This window comes from Theobroma cacao, chromosome 9 (assembly GCF_053813885.1).
Source record: "Theobroma cacao isolate CCN51 chromosome 9, ASM5381388v1, whole genome shotgun sequence".
NCBI classification, from domain to species: Eukaryota; Viridiplantae; Streptophyta; class Magnoliopsida; order Malvales; family Malvaceae; genus Theobroma; species Theobroma cacao.
The window spans coordinates 12,237,265-12,254,923 of NC_142647.1; the positions used below are offsets into that span (position 1 = coordinate 12,237,265).

Below are 17,659 nucleotides of genomic sequence, written 5' to 3' on the forward strand. Positions count from 1 at the left end.
TCAATAAATGCACTGGCATTTATAGGTAAAGAGATACTTCCAGGGGCATTTGTTGATTTAGGTCTCAATTTTGAATGCTTACCTTTAACCATCGTTCTTGCAATATTTTTTTTGTTAAAAATCATACACAAATTATTTTCAATAAAATTGAATCAACGTATAAAAATCATCAATTTCCAACAATGACAAGTATGATTTTTCATTTGTACAATCAAAGCTACAATTATATAATATTAATTTCAACATTTATATATATAAACTTTCTGTTTTAATTTCATATCATGTTAAGATTTTTTAATAGTATAAAATTAAAGTTAAACAGCTATATAACAAAAAATATAAAACCAATATCTTATATGCCTACCATCATCAATCACTTCCAGAATAAACAAACTCATATTTTTCATTATTATCACTATCCTCATTAAAAGTTTCACAATCGTCATCTTCAATTTGATCTTGATCTTGATCTTCATTTTCATCTCCTTCCATGTCATCTTCTTCATCTTCATCTCTTTGCATGTCATCTTCTTCATCCTCAATCAAGAGATTAATCTCTTCATAATCACCACCTGCTAAAACTGTAAAGTTATCAAGTTCATCCAATATAGTACCAGTATTTGAAGTAGACACATTTTCTTGGTATACTTCTTCATTCAAGTCAATTTCATTTTCTCTATCTCCACCACTAGGAATGTGAAATCTATTCCTAGCTTTTGTTTTAAATACTGCCCACCAATCATATCGGTTTCTTTTAGTTGTTGGATAACTACTATAATAAACTTGGTGAGCTTGTGCAGCTAAAACAAATAGTTCATTAGTGGTAAGTATTGAGTTGTATTTAATTTCAACAAGATCATGCAAAAGATCTACCTTAATACCTTTTTCAGTGTCAAACCAATGACACTTAAATAACATAACTCTGTTTCTGATACAAAAATACTCCAACTCGATTATATCCACTAAAATACCATAAAAATCATGCTCATGATCATTGTAAAAACTCCATTTTATGCAAACCTCACTATTCATTGTCTTACAATTTTGACCGTAATCTAGGGTGTGAAACTTGAAACCATTTACAAAGTATCCTTTGTAACACCTTATCATATGTCCTGGACCATAAGAGATTTCGAGTAAACGTGGGTCAATTTCATCTTTACGTTTTGCAACCTACGAACATGACATACAAGATCAAATATTAATATTACACAATGAATGCGTTAATGTTATTAAAAGTTCAATTCTAATTTACATAAACTTACATAATTTTTAAACCATTTCACGAATCTTGCATCACGTACTTTCTCCAACTCATCTTCTGATATATGCACAACATCTCCTTTGACAATGTCATCAAATATCCTATCATCATATCCACAATTTAGTGATTAAGTTCATTCTTATGATCACTCATTTGAGTTTATGGTAGAATGGTACTTACTTTATATATGGGAGCACCTCTTCACAATTCATTAAAACATATAGCTCAGCAGCATAAAGCTCATCCTCATCTAAGAATCGAGATTTATCTAATGGACCAAAAGCTTGTCCAAGATGAGTGAAAATTGAAAGACGACCCAAAGAGTCCACGTCTCCCCCATCATCATTATGTGGCACTCTATTTAATCTTGTTCGCACAGCAGGTTCAAAATACCATGAGCAAAACGAGGATATTTTTCCGATAATATAAGCCTCACATATAGATCCTTCAACTGATGCTCGATTTTTACTTTCTTCTTCAAATGTTGCAAAGACCTAAAATCACAATATTCATCAAATTTATAAAGGACCTTAAACTCTTGTAATAAAGTGTTTGAAAACAAATAACAATTATAGTACCTCTCAAATGGATACATCCATGAATACTGGACGGGTCTACCAACCTTCACCTTGTAAGGTAAATGAATAGGTAAATGCTCTGTATAGTCAAAGCAACCGAGAGGAAAGATCTTTTCTAGTTTGCATATAGTTTCACATATCTTTCCTTGCAAAGTTTCCATATGATCTACAGGTATTTCAATTGCGCACAAATCCCTAAAAAAGTGAGATATCTCAGTAATTACATCCCAAATTGAGTGAGGCACCATATCATAGAAGATAATTGATAACAATTGTTTCAAAAAAAATGACAATCATGACTTTTCATCTCATAAAATTTGTAATCAATCTCATTAACACACCAAGAAATGTTCGACGCAAAACCATCAGGTAATCTCAATTGTTTCACCCAAGCACAAACATTTCTTATTTCCTCCTTATTTAAGGTGTATGTAGCCTTAAGCTTGTAAATTTTTTCATTAATTTCCACCAATTCCAACTCTAGCCGCTTGCAATACACCTTCAAATCTTGTGGTGCCTTTAAGTTGTCTGTTGTCTTTCCCTTAACATCCCTCATTGTGTTGAATATATTCTCGAAAACATTACGTTCAATATGCATCACATTGAGATTGTGACAAATAAGAAACGTATGCCAATAAGGCAGAGCCCAAAATATACTCGTCTTCACCCAATTATGACTTACACCATGACCCGAAATCTTCTGATCACCACATTTTGTTCCGAATGGGAGATGACGAAGCGAATTCAATGGTGACAATATTTTCTCGCTTGATAATCGAGGAAATGGTAAGTCATGTTCAACTTTTTTTCAAATAAATTTATCCCTCTGCCTCCTAAAAGGATGATCGGCTCGCAAGAATTGCCGATGACAATCACAAAAACAAGGCTTCCTATCATGATCCAATATGAAAGATTTAGAATGTTCCATGCAATAGAGACATGATAATCGTCCATGAGTACTCCACCCTGACAACATACCGTAAGCAAGAAAATCATTAATTGTCCATAATAATGCTGCCCTCATTTGAAAATTTTGTTTTCTATATGCATCATTCGTGACAACACCCTGGGTCCACAATACTTGCAACTCATCTATCCATGGCCTCAAGAAAACATCTATGTTTTGACTTGGATTTTTCTTCCTCGGAATAACCATATTAAGAAATATATATTCTTGTTTCATGCACATCTATGGGGGTAAGTTATACACAGAGCATTACTGGCCAAACAGAATAAGGTTTCACAGTCGGTCTAAAAGGATTGAAACCGTCAGCACATAACCCTAGTCTGACATTTCGAGATTCCATTGCAAATAACTCATGTGTGCAGTTGAAGTGTTGCCAAGCCTCACCATCAACAAGGTGTTTAAGGACTCCATCATCCCTTTGGTTTTGCGCATGTCACGTCATATGTTCAGCAGTTTTGCAAAACATATAAAGCCTTTGAAGCTTGGGTATAAGTAGCAAGTAATGCAATATCTTGTAAGGTATTTTCTTCTGCCTTTTCACACTTAATTTTCTCAGTTTATACCGAGGATGCCCACAAATCATACAATACTCAAAATTAGCAGTTTTCTCATAAAATAACATGCAATTATTTTTGCAAGCATGAATTTTGATATATCTCAGTCTAAGTTTTGCTACCTTTTTCTTCATTCTATAAAAGTCAGTAGGTAAATTTTCATCCGATGGCAACATATTCTTTATTATCTCCAACAGTTAATCAAAACATGATTCACTCAAATTGTACTCTGACTTAACATTTAAAAGTTACGATACAGCTGAAAGCGTTGTGTACTTTGTGCAACCTGACCACAAAGGTTCCTCTACATTGCTTAACAAAGAGTAAAAGCTAAATGCATTTGGATTTGGATCTTCTTCCACAAACCTTGACTCATTTTCATAACCATGGTTGAAAGCAACTTCTGGACCAATAGCATCCCTAACCATTCTAGTATATGGATTTTCTATTTCCTCTTCACATGTAGGTTCTCTATAATCCTCATGTTCCTCATTACTAGCATATGGTTCAATTCTATCTCTACTTCGTGATGATTGTCCAACATCATCTTTCCCATGTAAGCTCCAAATTGTGTAAGCACCAGTAAAAGCCTTTCTAAGGATGTGCTTTGTTACCATATCGGAATTTAGAAACTTGTTGTTATTACATCGAAAGCAGGGGCATCTAATTTTATTATCCCACATAAATGTAGACTTAGAACGTGCAAAATTAATGAATTCATTAACTCCATTTACAAATTCATCTTTAATGAATCCATCAGAAGTTAAGCGACGATACATCCAAGATCGATCTCCCGTCATTTTGTCATCCTAAGTGTCATAAAATATAACAGTCAAGAGTAATTTCCACTGTTGTTTATAATAAAATTTGTTAACAACTATATTTCAATATGCAAAACTAAGTTAAATAATTTAAATATAGTAAGAAAAAAATAATAACATATGAGGATAGTAAAAATGATTCCATACAAGAAATAGTGAAATTCTACTTCACCAGTCCCAATACAAAAGTTATGTTCGACTAGACCAATGCACAGGTCAAGTTCATGGGCCTGACCTATCTTGATCAACTTTGTATACAACACCGGTAGTATAAATACGACCTCAATTTAAAAATTTTTAAGTTTTGATTAATTGTGTTTAGTTCAAACATATTTAGTATTTTGTTAAGACTTATTTATTAATTTATATAAATATTAATACTTTTATGATTATTAAAATTTATTAATATTAAATTTATTTTATTATATTTAATAATCAATTTCATTTTTGTAATTTTTAATTGTAAATTTGATTTATATATTTGACGTGTACATATTTTCATTATTTATTTTAATCATTTTAATCGTATCAATTGTGTGTTAATTGTTTAAACATGTTATAAATTATATAAGTTTGAATCATGTTAACCATATCGTATTGTATAAAATTTAACTCGACACACATATAATAAATGTTTTAACCGTGTCGTATTATGTTACATATTTATTAAACATATTTGTATATGTATTTAAGATCTTAATACGATTAATTAATCGTGTTGTTTTTATATTTACCCATATAACTATTAATACTCTATGTTTACACAAAATAGTTAAAAAACGAAAATACAAGTTGTTAGGTCTAATTAAGCTCTCAACTATATATTTAAGGTGTCACTCAACTTGATAACATATATTATTAATAAATAATATAATTTAAATAAATTTTAATTTAAAATATTTTAAAAAGCATTTTTAATATTTAATAGTATAATTAATTTGAATGGATAAATTGATCAAGCCAGGTTTCGGCCTAAGGTTGGGCTTTTTCAAGATGTTAATTGCGCTCAACCCTACTTATGGACATTTTCAAGTTCGACTATCCATTTAGATTTTTATATTACTATTATCAAGTAAAAACTGTTAACAAGTTCTATTTTCATTATTTCCAAATATACCAGATAATATCCACCTAAATTACTATATATTTAGTTCCAGATTCATTATTTTCATGAACATACCAAATAAAATTCAAGCTGCTCTTGTAATAGACATGTCTTTTAATTACTATTTATTTACTCAAATAGAAAGATAAATTAATCAAATAAAAAGTTAACCAAGTCATGTTTGACAACAACCCTGGATTGTGTTTCTTAAATATCCACCTAAATGTCTTAATCTTCCTTTGAAATATAGTGATTTATACATCACCACAGCTTAACATAGATAATCCCAAATTGGGCTTTACATTGTTTATTTCTGCTATGTCTTCCCATTTCCTCCTGAGTTAATGTGCTTTAAATTTCTTTGTTCTTAGGCTGTTAAAGTCTGCCTGGAGAATATCCTTGATGCCAAAGAGGAGTGTGAAACATATAAAGAAAGCATGTTGCAGTGTAAAAATTTCCAGAACAGTACAAAAGCAAAATTCTAGAACCAGCCAGCAGCAATCAAGCCATTGCATTTACCAAGTTTCAAGTGGTACAAAAAATCCTAGAAAAAGTGCAGCAATAACTCACCAAAGATCCGGTCCAAGATTTGTAGCAAATAGGCTCAGCTCTCGGCACAAGAAGTGAATGCAAAGTATAGAGATTTCGAGAAACTGAGCAAGCGACAGAGATTGCCAGCAACAACCTTCTGCTCTCGGCACAACAAGGGAGATTTGGGGAACCCAGGTAGCTTGACTCTATGCTCGGAGATCGGCAGCAACAACACTCTACGCTCGGCAAAACAAGGGGAACCCATGTAGCTTAAAGAGGCAGCAACAACCCTATGCTCTCGGCACAACAAGGGAGATTTGGGGAACCCAAGTAGCTTGACTCGACGCTCGGAGATCGGCAGCAACAACACTCTACGCTCGGCAAAACATGGGGAACCCAGGTAGCTTGAAGAGGCAGCAACAAGCCTCTGCTCTCCGCACAAGACAGGAGATTTAGGGAAAGTAAGCAACGCAAGGAGATCGGCAGCAGGAAGACTCTACTGTCGGCAACAGAAGGGGAAGGCAGGTTGAGAGAATTGAGGAAAGTGAATGACGCGGTGGCTAGGATTTCCATGTTAGTTATATGGCAGGTTGAATTCGTTTGAAATTAATTTGGGGAGTTTTAAAATAAGTTTGGATGGGTGGTAGACTTGGTTAAAATTTAATTTATTTTTCATTTGGGCAAAGGTCACCTTAGCAACACAAATTTAAATATTTTGAATTTTATTAATAAATTAATGTTTAAAAATTAATCAGTATAAAATATAATGGTATATTACTAAATTTATTATATATTTATTAATGACACAAATATTATGTAATATATTTTGATATATATTACAAAATTTATATAATTTCTTATCAATATAATTTTATAAAAAGTATGATAATAACTAATAAAACTAGTATCTATAATCATATAAATAAAATTACTATAAGCTTACATATAAAACATATTAATATATATGTTTGTAGGATATTTAAATATCTCCTATACATACATATATATATATATATATATTAACTTATAAAGTTATATCAATTAAAGAATATAACTATTAATAGAATAAGTTTTTTTTTGTTAATAATGCAGGTTTATATATATAGTCTAATATAGCTATGATTCTAATTTGTATACATAGATATAATAAATTATTATATTTTAAATATATTAATTTAATAAGTTCATTATATATCTATCTTCTGAATTTATATATATTAACTAATTAATATTAAAACATACATAAAGTATTAGTATTTTTATAAATTTTCTTATTATATCTTATCAAGTGTTTTTTTAAAAACAAAAAATTTATTTTGTTCTTTTTATCAATTTTTTAATGTTATAGAATCAATGAATTTGGAATTATTAATTTATAATTTATGATTCAATAAAGTTTTCAAAAATGTATAAAAATTACCATAAGAAAACATAATTAAACTTTTAAATATTATAAACTTCACATATTAATATATTTTCTTTTATTAATATCTATTTTTTATAAAGGACTAATAAAATTTATAAGAAGTTCAACATAGTTGAAGTATAAAAATTTAAAAAATCTATTGCTAATGGAATTTTTCAACGAAATATTATGTTGGAATTCTGTTGAAAAATTTTCATTGGTAATATATTTTTCCAACGAAAATTTTCGTTGGAAACTTTGGTGGGCTTTCAAATTTTTTGGGTTCCTCAACATTCCAATGAAAAATTTTTCGTTGAAAATTCCGTTGGAAAATTGGTGGGAGGAATTTTTTGTTGGCTTCAAAACATTTTTCAAAGGATTTCCAACGAAAATATTCTGTTGGAAACGCATCGGAAAAAATAATTAAAATTTTTTATTCATATCCGTTGGAAATATGTTTAAAATTTCCAACGAAATATTTTCCCTTGCAAAAAACCTATTTTCTTGTTGTGAGATAAATATAAGAGCTAAAAATGTATTATGCAAAAGTTGTTTCTAATTGTCCGAAGGTCTTTCATTTAATTTATCGTTTGTGGGAAATGTACCCAACATTAGGCATATCATCATATTCAGATTTCTTCTGAACAAAATGAGCAACGAGTTGCAAATTTTTCGTATCTAGCAACCCATAACTTTATTCGAAATTATTTCAAAAGTTTCTTTTCTTTTTTCCTAACTCAAAAACCATCCACCCCGTTACTATTCTCATTCAATGACTCTATCTTGTTGACTTTTTATGTCAACAAAGAAATCACTTGACTTCGGAAAGAGAAACCAATTTCAACAAAAAAAAAAAAAGTCTAAATAGGATTGGCATAAAACTGAAAACAGTCATTGCTTACCAAATTAAGTTTAAATAAAGATGTTGGCTTATAAGCCAACTCTCGCTAGTTGTTGAATTTCTCATTCCTTTCCAAAGTAGGAACGATTGAATATTAATATATGCCCAATTCTTATTCTACAACCATTAATCCAACTCTCACCTTGTTTTCAATTCAACCAAGAAGATATCTCATTCTTTCAAAATTTTGATCCTTTTGCTTTTACTCTTCCAAAACATCAAACAATCCTATCAACAGCTTCGTGACAGTGATAATGTCCCAAAGAATTATGAGAAAATTATGAAAAATGACCTTCATACAAAGGTGACTTCAAAAATAACTGTCTTTATAATTTTAACTGTTTTTAGCTAGTTTTTGGTATGACTTGACAATAATACCCTTTAAACAATTTCAGACAAATTAAATGGTTTCAGCTTTCTCTCTCTCGTCATCTAGATAAAAATTTCAAAATTAAATCTCGATTTCTCTCTCTACTCAAATATGTCTATTTCGCCATCCAATTCGCAAATATGACATCAAGCTCTTTCTTATTTTGTTTTATTTTTTTGAATGGTGGATCTTGGGGTTCTTAAGGGTGATGAATAGTAATTTTGCTCTTTGCAGGCAATGATTTTGCTCAAGGAGAAAGAACAGCTAAAGCATGTTTGATGGGTTTTATGGTGGTTCATGGTTTTATTGTGTTTGAAATTGGGATGATTGTTAAGCATGTTTGCTAGAGATTTTGGTTTTTTTAATGAAATTTTGAGTTGAAATTGTTTAGGAAATATTTTGTAAAGAGGGTATATTTTGTTTTTGTATAAGGGGAGTGAGCAAGACCTCTTGATAGGGATATATTTTCTCTTGCTTTGGAGGGTTATGGAGTTTTGTAATATATCTTTTATGAAATACACAATTTCATGGCTTAGCAAAAAAAATGTGTTTTAGGTTCTTGAATTTGTTGGTTTATTCATAAAACCCCAAAATTGAGTTTACTGGTTTTTAGGTATTGCGTGACTTAATCATCGTGTGACTAGTTTTGAGTCATTACGTGATTGGTTTTAGACATTACGTGACTAGTTTTTATACATTGCATGACTGATTTTTAAACAATGCCTAAGTCACACAATACCTTACGAACTAGTCACGCAATGCCTTATTAACAAGTCACGCAATACTTATCAACTTGTCATGCAATGCCTTATCAGAAACTAGTCACGCAATGCCTTATAAAAAAACTAGTCACGCAATGCCCAAAGTCAGTCACGTAATGCCTTATAAAAAACTAGTCACGCAATGTCATATCAAAAATTAGTCACATAATGCCCAAAGTCAATCACGCAATACTTAAAAACTAGTCACATAATTTTCAAAAATACCAAAACTACTGAATTCCATTTAATAAGATCAATAACTTCAAATGATATACTATATTCCATTTAACAACATAATTAACAAATATGAATACTCAAAATGTTCGAAAGTTTTTCTTCATATATCAAAAATCACTCTAAAATGTTTAAAAATGGTCAAAACGCTCACAAGTTTTCTTCATGTATCAAAAACTACTTTAAAATGCTCAAAATGCTTAAACGTTTTTCTTTCTAATAAGAAATACTCCAGAGATGAATAGTTTGGTAAGGAAAGTTAAAAAAATATGAGTCAGTTTGAGGCGCAAATCTAAACATACTTGACCCGTTAATAGGTTTCGGGTTGAGGTGCGAAGCCTAGCGAATGGGTCGGTTTCATTAAGGATAATTTTGTCCAATTTTTTTTCTCTTGGCTAAAAACAGATAAAATTATAGAGAGGATTATTCTTAAAAATGCCTTATGCCTCAAGCCCATTTATGAAAAACACTCAAGAATTATCACCAAATCCACCTCCCTCAAGTCACCCAATAAATATTATTGTTATAATATCATTAGGATTCTTATATATGTATCAGATAAATTTTATCACTATTAATTTATAATTGTTATAGAAAATATAATCAATAATATTTATTTAAAATGACTATTAAAAAATAAAATAAATAAAAGCATTATGTTTTTATTAATAATTTTTTATAAATAGATAGATAGATTAATAGTTATCAATATTAACTTCCAAGGTCAACAAATTATTATAAACTTGAGCATTAACAGGTACTCTTGAATTTTATTCAACTTAATCCATGTACTCTTTAATTTTGTTTAATTTAGTCATTATGATGTGGCACAAAAATTGTTTGGATCTACCACTTCATCATTGCCATGTCAACATGTTAATGTCACATCATCATTGCCATGTAAGCATTTCAAACCCACGTCATTACCACATCAGCATGACGTAAGTAACAATAATGACAAGATTGAACGGCGTTAGGGAAAGGGACTCAATTGCATAAAATTTCAAAATTGAGGACTTAATTAACTAGTTTTGGGGTAAAAGGATTAAATTGATGAAAACACCATAATATAGAGAACCTATTGGGTACTTTGATTAGTTTTCAATAAAATAAATTTATTTAGAGACATGAACGGAGATATAACGATTGAAACGTCTCATAAGGAATGTCACATATTAGATATGATTTTGAGACATGATGCTCCATACTTGTTAAGTTAAAAAGAGTGATACCATAAAATTTGTGTGGGTAATGTAAGGAAATATCCTATTATGAAAGAAGTTTCATTATTCTACTTAATTTGTACTCACTAATGTGCCTAGTTGGTAAATATTGTGGAATTATCATTCTTATATGTTTTAGGAATATCTCTATTTTTTATGCACATTCATTCACCTAAAGATAGTATTTGCAAATTAAAATTAGAGGACAACATATAAGAACATTTGTGCTGGAATTGATTAGCTTTAGTAATTTATTCAACTAAATGTGATAAGTGAGAAAATTTGTAATAAATGACTTTTTTATTTTTTTATTTTATATGTGACAGAGTTTTTAATTGCATATCATGTATTCAACTTAAAAGTATTTATATGATGATGTGCTTAGAGCTATATAAAATAGAGAATAAAATGATTTACAAATGAATACAAGATATGAAATAAATCATTAAGAATGCAATTGATACCACCACAATAATTGAATATGTCTATCATAATTGAATGTGGGAAGAGTGTGGGATGGGAAGGCCCCTGCCCTTCTACCTTTGGCTTTGCCTTAATTATAACTTAGTGTGGATGTTGTACATTTGTTACAAGAATTATTGTATGACAAAAACTTCTACCAAATTTAATCAAAATTTCTGATGATTAAATATTAAAAAAGTTTTAAGAAAATCACTATGGTTATCCTTCTCATAAATGTAAACATAGCATGTTATTAAACGAGATTTATTTATTTGTTGTCAATTTTCAATTTTAATTTAATTTAGTAACTCTTAAGTGCAATATTTATGAGCTTTAACTGATAATTTTCGCTTAGCTTCACCCAGTAAAGCATCAACTAGATTTTTTTCCCCTTCTTTTCTTGTTATTTATTCTAAATAAAGAAAAGTATTTTTCTAACTCCAAAGTCGAAGATGTTGAACCAATATCATTTAATATATATATATATATATAAATATATATACCATTTACTATTTTCGTTTCGTAACGAGTTTGAAGAATTCCCGAACAAACTAGCCATCGAATTGTGAATTCTTAATTCACTAATTAGTCTTCAACTCACACCAAGGCAACCTTAAAATATGACAAGGTCCTTCGTTGGTTTTCCGGATAGCAATTGCTATGGTTTTAGTAGGAAGAGAAAATAATTTGTTTGAGTATGCTATGAATGTGTTCATTTTTCCCACAATAAAACAAATGAATTGGAAAAATTCAGTAAGCTGATCGCTCTGCTCTGCTGTAGACAGTTTGCACAAAGAAAGTAGTTGAAAAGATTTCTGTCAATATCTCCACTAACAAGCATGGATCCAACCATAGAGTTGATGATTACAAAGGTTTTTCTGCATTGGTTTTGAGACAAAACTGGAAAGGGCAGTGCTGTTGCTTTCCAGTTGCTATCACCAGCTGCCCTCTCAAATTTTCCAGCCATTGTTAGGGACCCCACCTGGGAAGTAAAAGGACATTTTATAATAAGTGGAAAGATTAAAGAATACAAATTAATCACTTGACATAACTCTAACAATCGCACCTGTAAAACGGGAGCATTAATATGCATTACTCTTTATTATTACATATGGACAGTTGATGTTTTCTCAACAGAGTTTACCCTTCTTTTAAAACAAAAAACAAAAAAGAGGGAAAACTTTAAGAAAACCAAGTAAGAAATGCTGATTTTGGTTTTTTCCCCCTTCTTATCATAACTATTTATTGCGAAAATAGCAAGTGGGAATATTTATCTTCATCACGTTTTTTCATTTGTCTTCCTGATTTGGGTTTTCTTTCTCAATTTAAATATTGGTATTTAATTCTTCGTCTCAATTTGATTTACCCTCTAAAAGAAACTAATCAAAGTCCATCAATCATTTTTGAGAGAGGAAGTAATCTCTTGTTGCATATCATCTGATAACGTGTTACATACAAAATAGGGAGAATTCTCAAAGAACAAAAGAATCGTGAGTTGGCTTGAAGAAGAAAAAGAATCGAAAGAATATTGATCTAATTAATAGCTGTTAATGTTGCCTCTAAGACATGTTGCATTCTGGAGGTAGACCTTGGGAAAATCTCTTGGCGTCGGTGCAGTAGTTGTAGATCATGTAGTTCTTCTGGACCCATTGTAACCTTTGCTGACTAGTGGAATCCAGCTCCTGAGAGAGCCACGCATTGTTGGTTGAGGAAGAAGATGGAGAATTTGATTTACAGGAAGATGCTCCATTAGACCAAACACAGGCATTGGCATTGAATTCTCTGTAAGAAGCAGTAAATGGAGCTTGAGTCCAATCTGTCTTTACCAGACCCCCCCTTGTAGCCCAATCATCAGCGTTCCACAGGCTGGAGTAAATTCTCATCGGTTGGTTCTTTGGAAATGGGACACCAAGTGACTCCATGTTTTTGAACTCTCTAATGGGTGTGCCATCCACCGAGAAGCTGGAACATAGTATAACAAGATTTGTCAATCAAGCAATTCCTACCAAAGAATAAAAGAAAAAAAAAATTGGGGCAAAATGCAAATTTTCAATTTAAGGAACACTCACATGATACGTTGGGAATTCCAGAGGATGGAATAGGTGTGGAAATCTGCAGTTGGGTCAAACCAGAGATAGAACTGTTGCTCTCTGTTTCCCTTTCCTTGACTGAACACATTGGTATGAAGAATGTAAGGATCCCCACTAAGGTTCCCCAGAAACTCAAAATCAATCTCATCCCATGTTGATCCTTTGGAAGATAGCTGCAGATAGAAATATACATCAGCATTTGTGCCATCAACATCTACACGTCCTCGTAAAAATTGCGGACACCAAGAATTAATTAGAGAATAACTTACATAGTAGGCAGTGACTGTGCCAGCAGAGTTGCCATGGACAAGCTTGAGCTGCATATCAATCTTGCCAAAAAGATATTCATCCTTGGACTGCAAACCGGAGCCAGAAGCTTTGTCAAGGGAGAGAGTGAGAACCTCTCCGTTGTTGTCTATCTTACCACGGCCATCTCCCCATGTGATGTCAAAATCCTGGTAGAAGTTGCTAGCAGATGCCGCCATGAGACAGCCCATTACGAGGGACATAAGCAATATATAATTGAAACTTGAAGTTGAACCCATTTTTTTTTCTGGTTTGCTTGAGCAGAGAGAATATGTTGGAATTTGAGACGTTAATAGCTTGATACTTTGGTGTGTTTGAGAAGAAGGATAGAGCTTGGTATTTATAGTAAAGAAAAAGGTAGAGGAAAAGGCCGCGAAGCTCCGTTCAGCTTGGTTGTGCACAGTTGTAGAGTAGGAAACATATTATAAAAGTAGCTGTCAAGATTGCACCAACGAACAGGACCCAACCAAAACACAGTTTATGATATCACGCGGTTTACCTCCATTTGTTTGTTTCATTTTTGTGTGTGTAAGAGGAAAGTGCAGTCCTTTCGGCTTATTGGTGCTCAGTTCCTGTCGCCTTGTTAGGCTTTTGGCACTATTAGCTCCGGCTCACTTCCAGAACCATGCACACGCAGCAGCACCGCCTTTACTAACCAAACAATCCAAAATATTAAAGGATTAAATATGTAAAAATCATTTTTTCCCCAAAAAAAGGGAAAACTTAAAGAAAACCAAATAAGAAATCATGTCAGCACTCAGTTGACTCCATAATAGTTCTATTTTACCCTTAGTAATATTGAACATTTAATTTTGATTTAAGAACTCGGAGACAATCGACTAAGAAATAAATGATATGTGAGTCATAACTATTTATTGCGTACATAGCTAGTGGGAATGCTTATCTTTATCACGTTATTTAATTTGTCTTCTTGATTTTGATTTTCTTTGGACGACTTCTTCTTATTCTCTTGAACCTCTTCAACATTCTTTTATTTTTTGCTTGACTCAATGTTGTTTCTGTATTAAAAAAAAATACCAAATTTCTTGTCTTGTTCTCTGTTTTTTTATTCAGTTTTCATGACATCAAGCAGTACCTTTCTTTCTTCCTTTTTTTTTCAATTTTCATGACATCAAGCAGCACCTTTCTTTCTTTCTCTTTTCCAAACATCACTAATCTTGTCTCTGTAAAATTAGATTCTCATGATTACTTTTTTTTTAATTAAGAAAAAAATTTAAATCTTACTCTTTAAACAAAAAAATATAAACCAATCAATAAGTAAAACACTCAAATGTGAATTTTGTAACTAATAAAATTTGAAAAATTGATTGTTGGTCTAGAGAAGGCATTCGACCATTTTAATGCCCATCTTGTTGCAAGTCCATGCTGTTAAGCTCGGCAAATTTTCATGATTGCTTATATGTGAAAAAGCTCCTATTTGTATGTCGCACATTCAAGTTAAATGTGCTTACAAGATGATATGATTAAAGCTATATAAAATAGAAGATAAAATATCTGACAGACCAATACAAGACATGAAATAAATCACTAAGAATGCAATTGACACTACCACATTGAATATGTCGATGATAAATTAATGTGGGAAGAGTGTGCGATGGGATGGCCCTTGCCCCTCCACCTTTGGCCCTGCCTTAATAGTAACGCAGCGTGGATGTACATTTTGTTTCAAGAATTATTGAATGATAAAAACTTCTACCAAAATTAATCAAAATTTGTTATGATTAAATATTAAATTTTTTTAAGAAAATCACTAGGGTTATCCTTCTCATAAATGTAAACATAACTAATGGAATATTTATTTTTATCACGTTATGTTCATTTGTCTTCCTCACTTTGGTTTTCTTTTCCAAGTCCTTGTTTTCTTTGAAGTGTAAAATCTGTGTCCCTGTTTTCTGAAGTCCTTGTTCTCTGTCCCATATAAAAATATTTAAAATCTCTAAATATTGGTATTTACTTCTTCGTCTCGATTTGATACATATACCCTCTAAATGAAACTGATCCAAGTCCATCAATTTGGGGAGAGAAGTAAACTCTTGTTGTTGCATATCATATGATAACGTATTACATACAAAATAGGGAGAATTCTCAAAGAACAAAAGAATCATGAGTTGGCCTGAAGAAAAAGAATTGAAAGAATATTCATCTAATTAACAGCCGTTAATGTTGCCTCTAAGACATGTTGCATTCTGGAGGTAGACCTTGGGGAAATCTCTTGGCGTCTGTGCAGTAGTTGTAGATCATGTAGTTCTTCTGGACCCATTGTAGCCTTTGCTGACTAGAGGAATCCAGCTCCTGAGAGAACCACGCATTGTTGGTTGAGGCAGAAGATGGAGAATTTGATTTGCAGGAAGATGCTCCATTAGACCAAACACAGGCATTGGCATTGAAGTTTCTGTAAGAAGCAGTGAATGGAGCTTGAGTCCAATCTGTCTTTACCAGACCACCCCTTGTAGCCCAATCATCGGCATTCCACAAGCTGGAGTAAATTCTCATCGGTTGGTTCTTTGGAAATGGGACACCAAGTGACTCCATGTTTTTGAACTCTCTAATGGGTGTGCCGTCCGCAGAGAAGCTGGAACACAGCATAACAAGATTTTGTCAATCAAGCAATTCCTACCAAAGGAATAAAAGAAAAAAAAAACTGGGGCAAAATGCAAATTTTCAATTTAATGAATACTCACATGATACGTTGGGAATTCCAGAGGATGGAATAGGTGTGGAAATCTGCAGTTGGGTCAAACCAGAGATAGAACTGTTGCTCTCTGTTTCCCTTTCCTTGACTGAACACATTGGTATGAAGAATGTAAGGATCCCCACTAAGGTTCCCCAGAAACTCAAAATCAATCTCATCCCATGTTGATCCTTTGGAAGATAGCTGCAGATAGAAATATACATCAGCATTTGCGCCATCAACTTCTACACGTCCTCGTAAAAATTGCGGACAACAAGAATTAATTACAGAATAACTTACATAGTAGGCAGTGACTGTGCCAGCAGAGTTGCCAGGGACAAGCTTGAGCTGCATATCAATTTTGCCAAAAAGATATTCATTCTTGGATTGGAAACCGGAGCCAGAAGCTTTGTCAAGGGAGAGAGAGAGAACCTCTCCGTTGTTGTCTATCTTACCACGGCCATCTCCCCATGTGATGTCAAAATCTTGGTAGAAGTTGCTAGCTGATGCTGCCATGAGACAGCCAATTACGAGAGACATAAGCAATGTAAAATTGAAACTTGAAGTGGAACCCATGGTTTCCCACTCAGCAAAGGATGGTTTTGAATGCGAGAAATTTGTAGCTGCTTGGCGATTTGAGTGTGTCGTGATTGAGAAGTATATGCCATAAGTTGGTATTTATAGTGTGACGGACTAAAAGCGAAAGTTAGGGAAAGGCAGAGGAAGGTCCAATCAGCCTGGTTGTAAACAGTTGTTGGGTTAGGAAAAAGTCAGTAAAAATAGCTGTCGACATCACACCAAACACGCCCCAAGCAAGACAGAGTTATGATGTCACGCGGTTTTACGTAGGTTATTGAGACGAAAGTGCCAAGTTGCTGTCCAAGGAAGGTCGCTTTTGGCTTGTAGCTGCCAAGTTCTCCTGTCACAATCACCATTCACCAGGTTAGATTTCTTTTTTAATCACCGGGCCACTTGCCTTGCGCATCCACCAGGAACAACCATCGCCATTTTAATTACTAAAAAGAAAGTTAAAAATTAAAAATAATTGTTAACTACTCAAGTTTGCACTCTTTACGTGTGCAATGTGAATTATAATGCTTGAAATTTATATATATTTTTATTCATCGAAATAATTCTATACTTCTTTATGCAATTATATTATTATAAGTATTATTTTATTAAAACTCGCCATTTTGGTTTGCACACTTGTTTTGCAAGTAAATATAGATATTATATTATCGCCTTTCGGCGCCGACGTTCTTATTTCATTTCCCTTTCAGGACTCTGCGAGTCAAAGCTTCAGCTGACCCTATCTAAATTCCTTGAATATTACCAGCCTTGGCATAGTTTCTCATCAAAATCTTAGGTGACCTGCTCCTAATATGTTGTTTCTTA

At 32.4% G+C, this 17,659-nt stretch overlaps 3 protein-coding genes across 3 annotated transcripts; all 3 read right to left on the reverse strand.

The window, feature by feature from the left end:
* Positions 1 to 369: 369 nt before the first annotated feature.
* LOC18589224 (uncharacterized) lies at positions 370 to 6,090 on the reverse strand. Its single transcript, XM_088809674.1, has 4 exons — positions 5,860 to 6,090; positions 1,445 to 1,758; positions 1,266 to 1,365; positions 370 to 1,173 (listed from the first exon to the last, which is right to left on the reverse strand). Exons 2-4 carry the CDS (start codon positions 1,474 to 1,476, stop codon positions 370 to 372), a joined length of 936 nt encoding a protein of 311 aa, XP_088665800.1. The 5' UTR covers positions 1,477 to 1,758; positions 5,860 to 6,090.
* Positions 6,091 to 12,576: 6,486 nt separating this feature from the next.
* LOC18589227 (putative xyloglucan endotransglucosylase/hydrolase protein 23) lies at positions 12,577 to 13,760 on the reverse strand. The gene is made up of 3 exons (XM_007014109.3): positions 13,536 to 13,760; positions 13,246 to 13,439; positions 12,577 to 13,138 (listed from the first exon to the last, which is right to left on the reverse strand). The coding sequence occupies exons 1-3, from the start codon at positions 13,749 to 13,751 to the stop codon at positions 12,736 to 12,738; spliced, it is 813 nt and encodes a 270-aa protein (XP_007014171.3). The 5' UTR covers positions 13,752 to 13,760; the 3' UTR covers positions 12,577 to 12,735.
* A 1,845-nt stretch (positions 13,761 to 15,605) lies between these two features.
* On the reverse strand, positions 15,606 to 16,886 carry LOC18589228 (xyloglucan endotransglucosylase/hydrolase protein 22-like). Its single transcript, XM_018128427.2, has 3 exons — positions 16,565 to 16,886; positions 16,275 to 16,468; positions 15,606 to 16,165 (listed from the first exon to the last, which is right to left on the reverse strand). Exons 1-3 carry the CDS (start codon positions 16,838 to 16,840, stop codon positions 15,763 to 15,765), a joined length of 873 nt encoding a protein of 290 aa, XP_017983916.1. The 5' UTR covers positions 16,841 to 16,886; the 3' UTR covers positions 15,606 to 15,762.
* Between the last annotated feature and the right edge of the window lie 773 nt (positions 16,887 to 17,659).

Coding starts and splice junctions, on each gene's coding strand:
- LOC18589224 (XM_088809674.1), bottom strand. CDS start 1,476: ATGAATTGTGAAGAGGTGCTCCCATATATAAA. Junction 1,366..1,444: donor GAGGTGCTCCCATATATAAA/GTAAGTACCATT, acceptor ATATGATGATAG/GATATTTGATGACATTGTCA. Junction 1,174..1,265: donor TGAAATGGTTTAAAAATTAT/GTAAGTTTATGT, acceptor TCATGTTCGTAG/GTTGCAAAACGTAAAGATGA.
- LOC18589227 (XM_007014109.3), bottom strand. CDS start 13,751: ATGGCGGCATCTGCTAGCAACTTCTACCAGGATTTTGACATCACATGG. Junction 13,440..13,535: donor GCACAGTCACTGCCTACTAT/GTAAGTTATTCT, acceptor TTCTATCTGCAG/CTATCTTCCAAAGGATCAAC. Junction 13,139..13,245: donor TGGAATTCCCAACGTATCAT/GTGAGTGTTCCT, acceptor ACTATGTTCCAG/CTTCTCGGTGGATGGCACAC.
- LOC18589228 (XM_018128427.2), bottom strand. CDS start 16,840: ATGGGTTCCACTTCAAGTTTCAATTTTACATTGCTTATGTCTCTCGTA. Junction 16,469..16,564: donor GCACAGTCACTGCCTACTAT/GTAAGTTATTCT, acceptor TTCTATCTGCAG/CTATCTTCCAAAGGATCAAC. Junction 16,166..16,274: donor TGGAATTCCCAACGTATCAT/GTGAGTATTCAT, acceptor GCTGTGTTCCAG/CTTCTCTGCGGACGGCACAC.